The 17986-nt window shown below is 37.9% G+C and overlaps 1 protein-coding gene across 5 annotated transcripts in view; it reads right to left on the bottom strand.

Moving 5' to 3' along the window:
- The window catches only part of sall3a (spalt-like transcription factor 3a), a 73946-nt gene extending 62233 nt beyond the window's left edge, over positions 1–11713 (bottom strand). For all 5 annotated transcript variants that reach the window (XM_073050657.1, XM_073050668.1, XM_073050639.1 and 2 more), the window contains exon 1: positions 10619–11713. In XM_073050657.1, the coding sequence (XP_072906758.1) occupies positions 10619–10694 (76 nt within the window). In that variant the 5' untranslated portion in view covers positions 10695–11713. The remainder of the gene's footprint in view (positions 1–10618) is intronic.
- Positions 11714–17986: the final 6273 nt, after the last annotated feature.

Genomic DNA, 17986 nt, shown 5'->3' with positions numbered 1-17986 from the left:
TTCAAATCCCTTGCTGACTTCCACCCCCAGTACAATACAAAAGTAAGCCTTGACATAAACGTGATACAGTCTTCAGTAGCTCCTGCCATGGTGCTATTTAAGTGGAGTACCATTACTGAATTTATCTCTTGTCAATAGATCTGTACAAGATTCAATCAGCCATCAACATGCAAAATATGATTTCAAATAATATACCACCTGCTCAGTTAGTACAGAACCTTGAACCTTGAAATAAGTGCACAATATTAAAGATTCTATATTGTGATCCACTCCAGAGTGCTTACGATAAAGTGATATCCCCTTACATCTCAAAAGATACTGTTTTAAATCTATAGTAATTTTCCTGAATAGATAATTTGGTGTCAATTGCCATGTTTGATAATATTCTCAAAAATCACATTGGATCTTTCTTCCAATATGTCAAAAGTTCTGTTTAAATGGCAACTACTTTTTCAAGGAATACATACAATTTGAGGCAAAATTTGTTAGTATTTTCATTATATTGTTGTGCCTCACCTTTATACCTAAGATAGATTGTTTAAATTTATCTTCAGTTTCTCATATGTTCTACTTGGTAGAAAACAGTGTTATATTCTGATTTAAGCTCTTTGTTAAGTTTGTTTTCTATAGAAAGGTCCCCTATAATGCATTGTTTTTATAAAGGAAAAATAAACAATTAATTTTTGGCAGTGCTATATTTTCACCTATAAAATAGTAAATTAGTTTAGTAATCATTTCAATATTATTATGTTATCTTTTTCTAATGAAAGAAGGTTGTAAATTGTACATTCTTTAAAAGACAGATAGGTCAGGATACAGTAAATTTTGCATTGGTAAGGTCAATCTGGGCAAAGTTTGGTGGAATTCCAAAGCAGCTGGCAACTGACTATAAACAAATATCAAAAGTCAAGTTTTTTTCTAAAATGTAATGTCTCTGAAATATGGCTTCAGATCTACATTTTCAGTTTCCTGGTAGGAATATTTGCGTAAATTACGTACTGCACCTGTGAATTCTACAATAAAATGCACAAGAATGGCAGACTGAGTTAGAAGACGTGTTGCTTTAAAAAATTTACTGATAATTGTTTGGAGTATTAGTAATTTACTTGAATCTTGCAAATGATTAAAGTAACCAGTAAGCACTGACAAATAACAAGCAAATTATTTAAATCACTGCTGAATCTGTTTTCAAATAATGACTCATCCTGTACTGTACCAGAACATTGAGTGGTAAGTAGGTCCAATGACAGACTTAAATTTGCAAGTTCTTCAAATCAATCTGTGCATCTTGAATTTCCTGGCATAATAAAGATAGTTATCCATCATTGGTTACCGAAACCCATGGCAATATTACAATGGAACTATTGAAACACTTCATCTTTGCATTGGCAGTTCTTAGTGCAAAATTTCCACCTATAATTTAGAATCAACAGATCATTTCTGGATATTTCTCCTAAGGAGTATTGTTCTAAGAAAAAGTTGCATATCAAAATAGACACCTTCTATTCCATAATGTGTGCTCTTGCAACAACTTTCTGTTGAAAATATTTTCTAGAGACTGGGTCTGGTCCGGTCAAGTGCTTATCTACAAAACAATTTTTATAAATCATAACTATTTCACTCTGTTGTTCTGGGACATCACAGAAACCATTCTAGTCTTTGAATAATACTTTTGTAAGCATACAACAGTTATACAGGAAAACACAAATACATCTTACTCCAAACTATTACTTAAAGAGCCCCTATCTGGTTATACGTACATTTGTGAAAAAGAATCACATAGGGCATTAGGGGCTGTAATTCAATCTTTGTATTCTGAAACATTCATTAACCACTCAAGCCTCTCTTCTGTGATTTATGCATTCAGAACCCCTAAGTTAAATTATGGCCATTAGCTTCCTGGCTGGTACTTATTATTCCTTATTCTAACGGCTGTCCAAAAATAGAGGGCTTTTCCATGAAAAACAACTTTTATCTTAAATTTGCAAATGTTAACACAAACTATCTGAAATGAACTAATTTTGTTTTTGCCAATCTTACCATTTTCTGTAGTCCAATAACATATCTACACAATAGCTATTGTTGTCAAGAAGGCAAAACACAACACAAATACAGTATTCAACACAACTAATAACCATTATCATCCATCACTTTCATAACCTTCAATCCTCCATCGGCACAAGCCTGTTTGCATGCCTGGAAATTGCATTAATTTATTAAGCTACAAAGTTTGTTAAAATGAAAGTCAATACACATCACAAATCCTGACATAATTAAAGGTTTACGTTAAAGCTTATTTTCCAGAAGGTATATTTTTTAATTATGCAGTATAACAGCTAATTCAGTTAAAAGCATTCTAATCATAACTTCTATATAAAAAACTTTATGATTTGCTTTACACTGGCTATACTGTTGGACATTGCTCGTTTTCTCATCCACGACAACATTTGCCAAAATTTCCTGGCGACAAAATAAAAATATGTTTGTTCCATCTTATTTACAGTCGTAAAGCGCTAAAACTTCTGGCACTCCAATGCACAATCTCAAATGCAAAGCGCTCCTTTGCAGTCCCTAGCCATGTTGTTCATATTTAAGGTACAGTTAAAGCTGATTATGTGTATTAGGTCAGTGTGGGCAAGGAAGTTGTTGGTGCCCAAAACACTTTGCATACTCGAACTGCAATTTCAATACTGAATGATTATGCCAGTCTCAAATTAAAAGGCACATTTGCTGCAGAACTTTACCTCGGGTCACGTTTGCATTTAAATAAACATGTGAATAGAACAAAAATAAGATCATGCATGTCAGATAAAAGTAAATAATTTTTAAAGATTGCTTCAGATACTTACTAATCAGAGTATCCTGAAGAAAGAAACTCAATATTAGCAGGCCAGGCGTTTTTAAAATGCATAATTCAAGGTATTTTTAATATAAAAACCACACTGAAATTTTTCCAGAAGACTGGTGCCAATTGCAAATAACTGTTCAACTTAAGTAGCAGAAGAAAAGGACTAATGTCTGTATTACGTGGAGTAGAAGTTCATCTGAATGTTCCCTTGTGGTATATTTTCACTGAAAATTTGTGATGAAGCGATCTCTGCTAGTTGAATAAAATTAATTGTGTTTTTTAACTCTTTCTGGTGCCTGGAATGCTGTGAAAAGAGGATGAATCACCACAGACTGAGCTCATGCTGGGGGACAGGCAGAGATAAATAGGGATTTCCCACAGAGTTTAACAATACGGGAAAAATTCCAGAATGAATGGCAGATTCTCCCACCGTGGTCTTGCAATCGAAAAGACTGCCAGCAAAAGGCTGAACAGACGAGGGCACTCTCGCTATGCTAAACCATATCACTGACCTGGCACATTCATTATAATCTATTCAGTGGCCCAAATCTCAGGATCTGTAACATGGAACCACCTGTGGTACAGCCTGCCATAGGGTTCTATTGGAACAGTTGCATTTTCTCAGTATTAGAGCATTGCATTGCTCGGACAAAACAATCAGCTCTTTGTACACAAAGCTCAAATGTGAATAGGGCTGAAACATTCCTGATATGATGCATTACTCTATCCTTTTTGAAAGAGTACTGAGATTTCAGAGAGTACAAAATTTCCTTGAAGAAACAAAAGGTTGATGCTCTTTCCAAAACTGCTGACGTATAGATGAGAATTATTTTGCATAAAATACTGATTGCATGGGGCATGAGCTTTTAACGAGTATTATTGACACACCTACTGGGTGGTCTTAAAGACCCTACCAAATGGTTGACTAATGAACAGAGAACGGGAGATTAAATGAAGCAACCATTAAGCCTCCTCTCAATGTGCCATTGTCGGCAAGCTGGTAACAACGCGTTGAATTTAGGAGGACAGCACTGTAAAATTGAAGGTTGAAGCTGACACACATCAAATTAAAAACTTTCAGTGTTCCTTTTCTAAAAGTGGCCTGACGTTAATGTGCCAACAAATGGTTTTGCTTCTGTACTCAAGAAATCGGGAGCAGGTTGGCCTCCAATTGAATGAAGCTGACAAGAATCAGGTTATTACAAAGGCAATCTTCAGCTTTCAGCCATCAGCCCAGGATTGCTGCTTCCCTCAAGAAATGATCTCCAGTGGCCAACTGCCACAGAAGATTTGAGAGCTGCACCGTACATTGGCGCAATAGATCATATTAAAAAAATAATTAAGAGTAATAGCATAATATTAAGAAAGCTAGAAAAATTAAAATTGGGTCTGTACCTGCCTGCTCTGAGATGGTATCTGAAAGGTCCTCCTCTAAGAGGCAGCAAATTCAACAATGTGACAATGTTCGTGCTGTTATGTAGATTCTTCTGTAATGACGTCATGACGGAAAACTGATAAATCTGAGACAGACACATACTCAACTTGTTTCTCGATGTTCTGAGTAAGATGGTCCCCATTTTGCAGCTTTGATATTCAGCCATTTTCCTTCTCTTTTTCTCCCATGTCAAGGGCTTCAACATTTGTCAGCAGGTGTGGCTTATGACACAGTCTGCGTCCATGACATCATTTCCAGGTCATACAGCTTGTGCTCCATTGCCAGGAAGAAAGTTAATAAATAAAACAAGCAACAACAAAAAAGGAAAGCATTTGATTCTGAAACTATAGAGAGCCTTCGCAATGACACAAAAGTTTTCCTGAAGTGAGCACACTCCCACATAAAAAAAACTTGAAGGCAGAACATGAAAACAAAAAATAAAGTACAAGATACTCCATCATCTGCATTTGTTTGGAAAAAAGAATAATAATTTTGATTTTGCTTACAGCATGACAACATTTGTATATGGAAAGTTAAGAAACCAACCCCAGCAAAGGCATGCTCCATACTTAAAGACTAGAAACACTTCTCTTTATCTGGATGGGCATGCGATAAGCCTCCACATGTAACAAACTCACAGCAATCCCTGTTTAACACTCAAATTCAGTGTGTTAACACTTAACAGAACAGTGGTAGACTGTGCCGCCAAGGTCAACTGCACAGATGTACTAATTGTATTATGAGCTTGACATCTAGTGGTCACCTAAGGCAGGGCAAACCAGGCAAAGGTTAAATCAGCAAGCTCTGTCAAAGCACTTCTAACTACCCACCCTCAGGGAGAACCCATCAGATGCTTGTTGGCACACCATGCAATCCCACCTTTTCAGTGAAGCCAAACAAAGGAAACTAATGTATTACACTGGACGACAACACAGTTAATACAGAAAGGAAGCACGAAAGGTCAAAACAACTCCATAGTTTTTGTTAGCAGCCATGAATAAGCCCAGCAACAATTTATAACCATAATTATACCCAAACATTCCAGTCTCAGTCAAGAAATTGCACAACACAATTTTCCACAGCAGTAAAGCTCAGCACTAGTTAGACCATTCCCTAATATCGAGGTTAGAAATCCACATTAATTGGAACAACCATTTCCACCATAAATGACAGCACCTTTATTTTGAAAATAATTTGCAGAATTGAGCCCCACTATTTGAAACATTTTCACAATACCGTCATCCATATAAAACATAGCCTTCACAAGCAGTTGAATTACCAAATTCTGGTGAACTTATATTGCAATCAACTAGCGCATTTCTGATCAATGTATGAGAGAGGATGAAATTATCAAATCTACTCTGGTAACAGTAACCAAGAGTCACTAAGTGTTTGCATTTGCCAGTGACACAAAGATGAAACTATCACTTTAGACTTTTTGTCGATACACATATGTGCTACAAAAAATGAAATAAAATAGCAACAGAAAGGATCACTGAAAATATCTTTTGCAAAAGGACTTTGGAAATATAAAATATATTAAGTGTGAAATTAATTTAGTTTTCTGCATTTTATATATGCTGATATAGCAACTGAAATAAAGAAGCCACCTTTTAAACAATTTGCTTCAAGACCATTTTGTGATCAGCAGTCTAAGACAAAAACCTCTAGCTTTCTTGATCAAGTTAGGTTTTCTTAAAAGCTACTCTTCAACAAGTCAGAAGCTTGATTTGAATAAGTGTTTCGGAAGGGATTACAATTGCAATTTTTAATTCAGAGAGAAAATAGCATAATATTAGTATTTAATTTCCTTGGCCTACAAATTGTACTTTTTCAACCCCTTAAAATCTACGGAATTGCCTTCAAAAGCCACAGAGGCATTTTGTTTTTAATCAGAGCACAGAATGCATTTGCAAAGTATTTCATTTAATAATTTTTAAATGAAGACAGGAGATCACTGCAGCATTTAATTACTTATTAGTGGTGGGAAAATGACACCGCACTACACTGCGTACGCATATGTTAAAAAGTAATGTACACAACTCAGTAATACTGTGTGTGCTGGCAGTGTTCACTGACAAAGAATATAAATATATATCGATATGGAATACATATAGGTATGGAATATATATATGTTAAGCAGACAAAGTTCCAAGCCGGTGTTATTTATTGTCATGCTGCATTTACTACCTTAGATGCCTAATGTTCGTTAACTGCAACTGAAGGATTTTCTTTAAACTAGAGGTGCCATTTAAAAGAAGGTAAAACTTAATGAGAGAAAAGCAGTTAATACTTTCTCTTCCGACTTCTTTGGAGGGAGATCTCATCAGGCACTAACAAAATGAATGATCTGCAACCATCATTGTCTAATGTTGGCAACGTAATACTCTGGCGCAAATTTATTAGAGTGTTAAATAAAATAAATTGAGGGTCATCCTTTACTGAAACAAATTATTATACCAACTATACCACCATCTGTCACAATTTAAAGCTAAATTATCTTTTCTGTTCCTTCTGTAATGACAACTTAAAATTCATGTTATATTTTCATTAATCAATCGTTAATGTGACATAAAAAAGCACAAGGCAATTCTATCTGTGCGTACAAAATTTATTTATGGTTGTTGCAAACTCAACCTGCTATGAGCGAACAGTTTTAATTTAGCAGAGCAGCGAGTAGCAAAGGCAGGGATTCCATACTGTCCATTGACGCCTCTTACCAAGCATATCAGCTATTGTACTAAATAGATTACTATCATTACAAATGACAGGTCATAATACTTCCCACAGAGCTTTTTTTTCTACAGTATTATCATTCAATTCTGCAAATATTAACACAGAACTGCACCCTGAGAGGAGTGTTTTGTCTTTATTAAAGATGGTTTTTGAAGCATGAATCTTTGAAGAGGCTTAGCCGTGCAATGCACCGGTATGGAAATGTTAAGAGATTCAATGGCATGAGAAATCCTTATTTACATTATGCCCTGTCCTTTTCCAAGTATTTAAGTTGCCCACTTGTCATTTAACTTTAAGACTAAACTCTGCTATTTCAGGAGTTCAAGGAAACACATTTCCTGTATTAATTCAGTAAGTGGATTCAAATTAATCATCTTTAATTCTGCATTGCCTTTAGTCTAAATTAGTAAAGGTAATTCCATTCTATATTTCACCATACCATCTCTAATGTCAGAATAAGAATTACTGCACCGTCAATGCTAAGGAATTCAACACATGGCACCACTGAAAAATAATGCATTCACCAAAAGGAGAAATTACAACCCAGAGACTCTTACCCAATTAAACATTAACATGTAAACTTGGTTGGTAACACTCTTCATAGCGGTGAGATTAAATAAGTGGCCATTCATTCTCTCCCACTGAACTTCAATCAGTTTCTCTGTTGACTGCCAGATTGATGAAGTGATGATCTGATTAAACCACCGCATTATATCGCAATCTCAATCTGAACGTGAGAAAACTAAACTTCAATTTTTTCCCCCCGCTACCAACTGCTTCGCACATAGCGCCCTGCTTAAAAACTCCTGAATAAATGCGGACGTTCAACACAAAGCTAAAGAGACTATTTTCCTACTAATGCTACTGCAAATTATATTATCATTGCCCAAGATTTCTACTCCAATTATTTTCGTGCATACAAGTTTGAGGGTAAATATTTAACTATTACATAATTTTTTTGCACAATGCAGCAAAATATATATGGGTTATTTCCGAAGGCCTCTTTCCCATTTAGTTTTTAATGCCCTGATATCGTTACATTGTTGAACGGATCGCTTGTGAGAGCCGATTTGCAGCTATTCACACGTTACAATCATAATGGTAAAAATTCCACACTGGGGTGCAGTGTAGTTCTTTTGATTGTGAAGCTGTTCTTTTCTCTCCCCCCGCAGAAATAAACCCATTCATTCGGTCATGTAGTCATTGAGAACTTACACAAAACAAGCCCAAGTGTGAGAAACTCTACGTGATGAAGTAAACAAAAAAACATTTCCATGACAAAAAAAGATATTTTGCACTTAATCTATGGTTCAATTTGTTGGGTTTCATTTAAACCTAACCTGGAACCGACCAGATGAAGGCGGTGCGTATAATCTATAGTATCATACAGATTTAATACCGGTCTTCCAATTTTCCAGTAATATCATTTCCACTAATATATCTGTACAGTCACGTGAACTTTTTATTAGGAAACCTGAATGTTTATTGTCCGTTTTTGTCTGAGTGACTTCACAGCTGAACTTTGGGATTGCCAGCGTTGATGCTTTAATTTGTCACAAGAATATACAATAAAGGGGAAGACAGGGCTAACAGTAAAAATAAACCCAACACTGGACCGCCCAGATCAGTCAAAGGACCACTTTTCTAAGCCAGATAAAAGATGGTCCCTGTCTTACTTTCTGGCAATTATTCTATCTCTCGCAACTCTGAGGAAAAGAGGGCATGTTTCCCCCCAAAACAAATATCATCTCAATGGTAGCAATCGTTTTTGAGAAGGTGAACTGTGACAACGATGCGCCTATCTTCTCATCAATTTAGCCCTGATATTAGGCGCTAGCACGTTTTGACAGTTTAACGCTGTCACTTTTTTTTGGTAAGGGGGACCTTACCTCTCTCGACTCCCTGCTGCTTGCATTTTTGAAACAGAATGCTGTTTCCCCCAAAATTAAATGAAATGGCCTAACCTGTCGCAGCGAGTCGAACAAAGATACCAGTCAGTAAACCGACGGTTACATTTAATACCAAGTAACAGACCAAAAAAAAAAGCCCAGACTTCAATAAAACTATGTGTTAGAAGAATGAATGATTATACTCTCAAATTTGGCATATTTGTTTATTTTTAGTTTCATACTATCGCTGAATCTATAAGGTGGTGTGACGGTTCTTGTGGGCGATACATTTCCAAGAACGAGTGTACTTCGCTTCGACATGGGCAAGCAATTTGAGGCTTTTCGTGAAAGCGGCTTTTTAGGGGGACAGGTCGTGAAAGTGGGAGATCAAACATGGCTGGACTTTTTGATCAGTCTCTCTCTTTCTCTCTCCCCTCCCTCTCTCCCACACACACACACACACACACACACACACACACACACACACACACACACACACACACACACACACACACACACACACACACACACACACACACACACACACACACACACGTTACAACTGACCACCTGCTCACCCCAAAGTCCTTGGAATGGAAAAAAATCCCAACCACAAAGTTAACTATTTTTTTTTGCTAACAATCAAACTAAATCTCTCTCCACGAAGCTTAAAAGTTCTGACAAGCCACAAACAAACCAGGATGTCCTTTAGAGATCACACTGGTTTATATCTAAGAGCTCACACACTCTTACTTGTTCTCTCTCGTCTTATCAATTCAAAGTTACAAGGTCCGGTATTAGGCGAATTAATAGCCCGGGGAGTAAAGGATTTAGCGACCAACACAGTGCGTTCGCTCACATCTGTTACTTAAAACACTTCAACTGAAAGATTTCTAAGAAACATTCAGCTGAGAACGAGAGAGGGAGGGGAGGGGTGTTTGTGTTTGTAGTTCCGGGGATAGATCCCCGTCTGCATCTGCCTTTGGTGCCCGTATTCGGGAGGAGAGAGAGAGACAGAGAGAGAGAGAGAGAGAGAGAGAGAGAGAGAGCGAGCGAGCGAGAGAGAGAGAGAGAGAGAGAGAGAGAGAGAGAGAGAGAGAGAGAGAGAGAGAGAGAGAGAGAGAGAGAGAGAGAGAGAGAGAGAAGTGAAGGGAGCAGGAGAAGTGGAAGTCACCCTCGCTCACCCTCCCTTCGCGTCCACAGCCCTCAGCCCAACACACCCCTCCAAAACATCTCCACTTTTTTTCGCAACAAGCAAACACGGTAAAACAGGGGAAATAAAAGTGAAAGGTAACGCACTAATCCGGCTGTATCACTTTCTAAAACTAACCGAACAGTCGTGAAACTACTAGCCGCTTGTGCCGCTCACTCGCAAACAGCCTAAAAAACGGCAGAGAAAGAAAAAAAACCACTGCTGCATTTTCCCCTAATTCTTCGTCCGAAGTCCACATTAATGGAAGGAGGGGGTGCAAAGAGAGGCTGGACATCTGTGCAAACATTGCTCAGAGTTGCATGCTAACACTAAAATATAATGCAAGCATTTTTTAACCTCTTATACATATTTTTTTTAAAAATCTCTCTCTCCCGTCAACTTCAACCTTGTCCTTCTCGAGACAAGAATAATTCACTAGAAAATATATCATTGTACATATAAAAACCGGAGGAAACAAACAGAATCAAATAATAAGGATATTGGGAAAGCATACTTACAATTTTGAGAAACTATTGGCACCGCTTCCTCGTCCGACTTGAGATGTTGGGGTTTAGCTTGCTTGCGGCGCGACATGGTGGCAGATACATCAGCGAGGCATATAAAAAAATTTCACAAATACCGACTTGCAAAATTACGGAAATTAGCCGGGTCGGAGCGGCGCAAGTGCGCATGTCAGTATATAATTATGATTATCAATAATGCATTGCGATTAATCATCGCCGCATCTGACAGACGATTGGATCCTTTCCAGAGGGGGGAGACACTTTGAGATTATTCAAATTAGAAGGAAGAGGAGAGGGGGGGGGGACTGGAGCTGGTAATCAATTAGCTGTGGCCCTCGCTACTTGCAAGGCACTCGCGAACGCTGCTTTCGGCTCTTCGAGAACAGCGAGCAGAAAGGCAACCCATTTGCAGCAAGCGTTGGCATAGTTTGCAGAAATTCAGCAAAGGTCTCTTCAGAATGATTGTTTGCCTCCTTCTTGTTGTGCAAAGTCTTCCTCGCGACCAGAGATGCAGCCACACATACGCGCACACAACACACGCACACACACATATACAGTATATCTCTGTGGCAATATATGTGCATAAGATTAATCTGTTTATAATTATAAGTCACTAAGATTTTGGACTGGTTTTTTAAAAAAAAACTTTTCTCTGTAGTGTCTGTGTGTATGCTTTATATACTTGTATATATATAGGTGTGTGAATGTGTGTTTGTGTGTGTGGCTGCATGTGTGTTCAGAGACAGAGGCAATGAAAGGGAGCGAGAGGCCACTCTTAAAGCGAGGAGGTGCGGAGTGAAATGTCACGTCTTCCAGTCGGTCTCCATACGCTCTGCTTACGAGGCGTCGCTGAAAGAAAGGTTGCGGGTCGAGTCCATGCCTTGATGTTGCCGGGTGTCACCGAACCAAACAAAATAAACAAGGTCCACGATCAAATAAAATCAACCCTGCAGTACCGATTACTATAGTGTCCGTAGCGAAGTTGTCCGCGGCTTCAGCGCAGCCCTTACGGTATCGTTTTGGCCCGCGGAGTTTGCAGGTTGTCGGTAGGAAGTGCCAGTGCTGGATGCAGTGAGAAACCCTATGCGTGTCTCCCAAGCTGAGCCAACAAGTTGTTGCTTTTCCGCTTACAGCATCAGCGTGGCCAACACTGCGAAATGTCGCCACTAGGATGTACCAGATAGTTACTTAACCTAACTCTCAAACATCAGCACTGGTCGTCTCTCTCTCTCTCTCTCTCTCTCTCTCTTTCTCTCTCTCGCGCCACACACATACACACTTTATTTCCCTTTCGCCCAAACCCCATCATATACTCACAGTAGTTTTTATTTTGAAAATTATCTTGTCCTTCGACCATTTTTTTTTTAAAACCTTCGTTTTTATTGAAGCAACTGCGGTTCCCAACCCGCCGTTTTGGGGCGATAGGGCGAGGGGTTGCTGCTTGCATACGCCTTTTGGTGTGGACTGAGTATTTTTTGCATGTATTGACCACAAATGCCATTAAAATCCTATTATCAGGATAAACACTTGTTGATCGTTGTATCGCTGGCGAGCATGTCGCATGGAATGCGTGATATTACCATGCAATAAAACTTGCGCGAACTACAACGAAAGATTGTCTGTCAGTCACCTGCCTCTTTAGTAATTATCACCCAAATATGCTAGATTAAACGACAGAGCGGTGGCTATATTTTTGATGTTTTATTTCATTTAAAATGCCTTTAAAACGTGTGGGTTATGCATTCAAATGCTTCGTTGAACGCAAATTTCAGCCTTCAAGTGAATATGGAACCTAAGCTAATGAATGTTTAACCGCTTTAATAAATGCATAACGCATCTTTTCTTACTTTACATATTTTTTCAACTTAATATAGCAAGCTCAGGGATGAAGGTATTTTACACCGCGGGCGATCGAAGTGCACACGGTGATTATCCAAGTACGGCTACATACAAAGCCAACAACCTCTGCGCGCAGCAAGGCGGAATCATTTGAATATATGTTAAATAAATTTGACCCATTCGTTAACCTGAAACACGGATCATGGTTTACCCCCACCCCGCCATCTCCGTAAACTCTTCGGAAACTCGCACTTCCAAGCCGCTGCTGAATGCGAAACGGATCTTGCATAACATGGATTTAATTAACACTCAAAAACCGTGATTTTTAAATTCGCGGGACTCATCGAAATGTTAGATTGTTTTGGACAGCATCTCACTGTTACAACTGAAATAAAACGAATTCACAACTTAAATATAAAATTGCCCTCTGTTTGTAAAGTTTCCCAAGGTTTAGAGAATATTTAAAACAACATATTAAATTATAAACTAATCCGACACCCAGATATTATTATTAACATAAAGCATCGTTTTGGTCATTTATTTTGTAAAATACGAATAAAATGGGCTCCCTGGGGAATAGCAGAGTTGGAGATGGAAGAATCTGCGAATTCATCAGATCTTAGCGAAGTTGCATCAAAAACACTTGGAAAAGCAATCTAGTTGTTTCATTTTTTGAAGTGATCATTTCACAAATCTTGGTGTCTGCATCCTAGTAGTTTCATTAAGCAATCATACAGAAATCGCGACTAAACTTATGTATAATTTATATCGAGCGGCAAATATTTAAAAGCGAGCCTGAAAATATGTTGTGCTTAGTGTGGCAAATGACAAATGCTTAAAAGTGAGGAAAAATGTAGTCTTTTTATCTTGAAACGATACAGTACCGTCTTCTGACTTCCTTGACACGCCGGCAAATACAGGTTAAATTGTAACTTTGTATTCTTGCACCTTACAAAAGCGACAAACTAACTGTATTTTTGATTAACTAATAGGAGCTAAATCTGAGATTTAAAAAAATATGATTTATATGAAAATATATTCAAAAGTTCAAGTTAGAACAGGAATGTTAAAACTGAATACTTTGCTAAGCGTGGGGCACATATTCGACTTATTTTGGCGATTTTACCGATATGACCGCTGGCATTGCAGCCTCATAACTTTTTCGCTTGTGCATGCAGATGCCAGACAATTTCAAAATATTTAGCTAACAGCTCATCTTGATTCGGTAGAAGGGTGAATAAATTTGGGATTCTTGTGCCGACATCCCGCATTCTAACATGAAACCATTAGTCAAGCGTAACAACAAAACCGGTTTTTTTGTGTGTGTGTGTGAAATGTTAGCTAAGTAAGTGACAATTAATTACACATCTGCTCGCATCCCCGTTTGCACGGGGTAGATGTTAACATACCGATATTATATATTGTTATTACACCGACAGATAATTGATAGTACACCCTGCCATTCTGTAGCAATCACCATGATATGTGTTACCATCAAATGGAAATTTCAGTTTCCTCCACAACGGCCAAACCCAAACAGCCTGTCAAACATCAATTGTAATCTTTGTTTTTGCTTATTTGGACCCTTTTCATGGCTCCTCTCTTCCATTTCCCTACGGACAGAATTCTTGTTGGGCTGATGCGCGTAGTCCCATCCAGAAGGTTACTATTAGCCAACATTATAGAACCTAGCTCGGGATGAGAGAGTAAAGCCAGCTATTGATAATTGCGAGCACCATACAGCAGCTACTGTATCGATCGGTTTGTTCCTTATTCCCCTGGTATAGGCGAGATAAGAAGACACACTATTTAGTGGAATATAATTTCTTTCGACCTATCTGCTTCGTACAGACTTATGATGAATAGCCGGAGTGGCTATAGTGCTTTATCAGGAAACTTACTCCTATTCTATGACTGCCCCTCCCCCCCAAAATTTGTCCACCATCCCATCATAGTCAATATCATTACAAAGGCGCCAGAATAAAGATCTACTCGAGATTAAAGCGCGGCTGTATTATCTGACCAACTGATCTTCATTGGTGAGGGGGCTGAAATCTGTCACTTAAACTTTTTTGGGGGGGTGGGAAGGGGAATAAAAGGCGCAAGAAGAACCATTCAGATACCCGGTGCAGAATGAAACAGTTATCAAAGCTATCGATCAGCTTCTGAAAACATTTCAGCAGAAGGAGACATTGGGTACAGAAAGAGCGACCCGGGTATACAACTGCTGGGTTGCCCCTTTTGGCTTTCTTTTTATACATTTCCCTCCCCATTTCACTTAGATTGGAAGAGACGCCCATCCTAAACGAGTTTTGGTTTATTTTAAGCCTTCAGTTGAGAAAATAGCAAGATCCCACGTTGAGGGTAAAAACAAACGAGCGAGCGATTTCAACTTGCGAATGAAAGATGTGTGCATCGAAATCCCGTCCCGTGCAGCGTTATTTTAATAGGAGTCGTTTTTGATCCCGTTGCATTTACTGTATTGTGACTGATCAAGAACGGGGGTGGGGGGTGGTGGAGTGGGGAACGGGATTGTAAATACAATTCCCCATTACAGAAATGCTGGCAGAGGGAGGTTTAATTTTAATGACCACGCCAAATTATTCACTCGTGTAGGGACTGCTCTACAAGTAGTCGGTTGCCCATGCAATTTTACCGCGAGTGTACTTGTGGGCAAACTTATTTTTTAAACCCCAAGTGAAAATCGTAAGATGATCCACAGCATCTCATGTGCTGCGAATTTTTAAAAATAGCAAATTTTTTTAAAAAAAGACACCCTCTCAAATAAAAAGAAATATTGATTCCACACTTCGGCCAACTTATAAAAATATTGCATTTCGGTGATACTTGCTCGCTGACTCCTAAGAATGCAGTTGCGATTTTAATTGTAGTTTAAAGTTCAGCAACTCATTGTGTTTGATGCTGTGCACAGTCTCCCACAATTGCAAGAAGACAATCTTCTGACTTGCACCGCGAAACAAAGAATTTCCTTTGTATCGTGGAACTTTATATTGCTCTTAGGAAATCGCCAGCCGATGGTATGCCCAAAATATCCTCCGAAAAGAAGACTGTGAAAACGAACCGCAATTGTAAAGCAAACACACCTAAACCTATAGGGGGGGAATACAAACGCAGTTATATTTTTTTTACAACTTTTCTTGTTAATAATTCTCCAAGCCAAAAGAAAACGAGTTGCGAAAATTATTACACATTTTTGCATTAGCAGACTGCGAACATTGATTAAAATGGACATGTTAGAATGCCTGAAGAATTACATTGATTTCAGGATATATTTGCCTCGTTTTTTCATCTACTTCCTTAGCTCCCTGTTTTGTTTTTTTTAAACCTAAGAGTCCAGGATAACCGGGGCCACCCTAATTACGTTTGTTTTCATGATGTTCGTTAGTAGAAGTGAAGCTCACAATGATATGGCTGGAACCGCGAGGACACTGTCTGTCAGCCGGCGCAAGGTTCTCTAAACCGCTGTGGCAGGAGCAACGCTTCCATGTTCAGGAGCATTCCAAGTGATGCATCAAACAGGGTTCGTATGCACTAGGTAACCGGATCTAATGTGCTAACTGTAGAAATAAAATAAGGCGATTATAAGTTGTATACGCAGTCTGAACTATTGTTACACTGATAGGAAAGTACAGTAGCCAACTGATAACAAAAAAAAACAAAAACATATGATGATTCTCTTTATCAAGAAAGGTCACATTTAGAACATACATCAATCTCCTACAATGTATTCAGTGGGCAATCCAAACGCCACTCCGATTTTAGATAGATGCATTGCAAACGTATCACTTTTCTGAGTAAAATTAAAACTTTGTATAGTTGAGGTTATTTAGTAAAGGAAGTTAAAATATTTAAAAATAATTGTAGACTGCATAGACAGGCTGGCTGTATTTGGAGGCTAAAGCATTTCTATATTAATGAACTAAAATGACATGTGAACTGTTTACATGGTACTCAGTTTAGGCATACATTATATCTTCTCTTTCCTGTCTCATCTACAATTTAAAATCTGTTCCATATTCATGAAGCAACATATACCAATATTCTCAGGTTGATAAGAACTTAGTCATAAAATGTTTGAATTGTTTGATGACAGGTAACTTTTCAATCTTCTCCAGATATCCAAGTACTTTAGGTTTAATACAGATAGTTAAACATTTGATGGGCTTTAGTATTTTAAATTATATTGAATTGCAGGCAATTAAGAGTGATGAAAATGGGACTTGAGTTAAATAAATCTTTTTTTGCATTTGAAAATGTACAAGCAACTTAAGTGTATGAAGAAGCTATTTGTCATCTCCAGTAGTCTCCAGACTTTTCTTCAAAGTATTTGTTGATTTTGAAAAGAATCAATTTAATTTTAAATATGTTATCTCTCATTGAAAATAAGCAGATGTTTGTTACCTTGTATAATAGAAAGTTACTATAAAAGTTAAAGCAATGTGTGGTTGAACTTAAAGCATAACTGTGTGATATTTTGTCAATATAAATTATTAAAATAGTAGCATTATTAATAACCCAACCTAATAGTCAAATTGGCTTCTTGATTGCTTATCTTAAGCTGTATGGTAGTCTGTTTGGGGATTTTGGATTGTCTGTAATTTTTGATATTTGGATGTAAATTTACTTGAGATATATCATGAGAATGTCAGTTTTGCAAACATGAAATTCTAGCTTGAAATGGATGTGAGCAACACTATAAATGTTGTGAAATTTAGGGAAAAACTCACAGTGAAAGTGGTCCAAAAATAGAATGTGCATACACAATGATTTTTTTTGGAGTTTGCTTTGGTCGACTGCTGCTGAAATCCATCAGTTGTCATTTGTTTGAATTGTTGTAACACCTTGGTTTGAAATGTTATCGTTTTGGTTGAAATCTAAAGAAATACTTAGCATATGATTAATTATTTAAAATATTTAGTAAGTTCCTTCCCTCCTTTGTATGTGCGTCTGTGTTAATCCTGAGAGAACTGGCTCGCAGTGGCAAAGAGCCTGTCACAGTCAGTTGCCACACAGTGAAGTTTCACAACCATCCCTTCATTATTTATGCATGCTGTACTTTATTACATACACCAGGTGTAAGCCCTGAACACTCCACTACACACAGGCAGTTAAAAAAAGGTCAAATGTCACTGTTGGAGCAATAACAATAAAAACCTCAAGAGCAGAGGTGTGTTGTCATGTGACAGACCACATGTTTGTCACACAAATGTTATCAAACTGTGCTCATGGTTTTAGTAAAATGACCATTTCACCTAGCACCTTGCAATGGCAAGCCTAATTCCTTAAGCAAGACCAGGCTTCTGACAACATTACAAACAAGTTAACCTTAAAGCACCTTCCTGTCATCATTTAACAGCAGTAATATTGGATTCTTCACATTGTAGTACACTGAATAATTTCTAATTCAAAGCTAAGTAAATTAATCACTACTGTATTATAACTAAAGACCTGCATTTGTACTTAAGACAAATGCACTAATATAAAATTATGTAAATACCGGAC

Source organism: Hemitrygon akajei, chromosome 1 (genome assembly GCF_048418815.1).
Source record: "Hemitrygon akajei chromosome 1, sHemAka1.3, whole genome shotgun sequence".
Lineage (NCBI taxonomy): Eukaryota > Metazoa > Chordata > Chondrichthyes > Myliobatiformes > Dasyatidae > Hemitrygon > Hemitrygon akajei.
The sequence above is the reverse complement of the archived record's forward strand: the minus strand, read 5'-3'. Positions and strand labels throughout refer to the sequence as shown.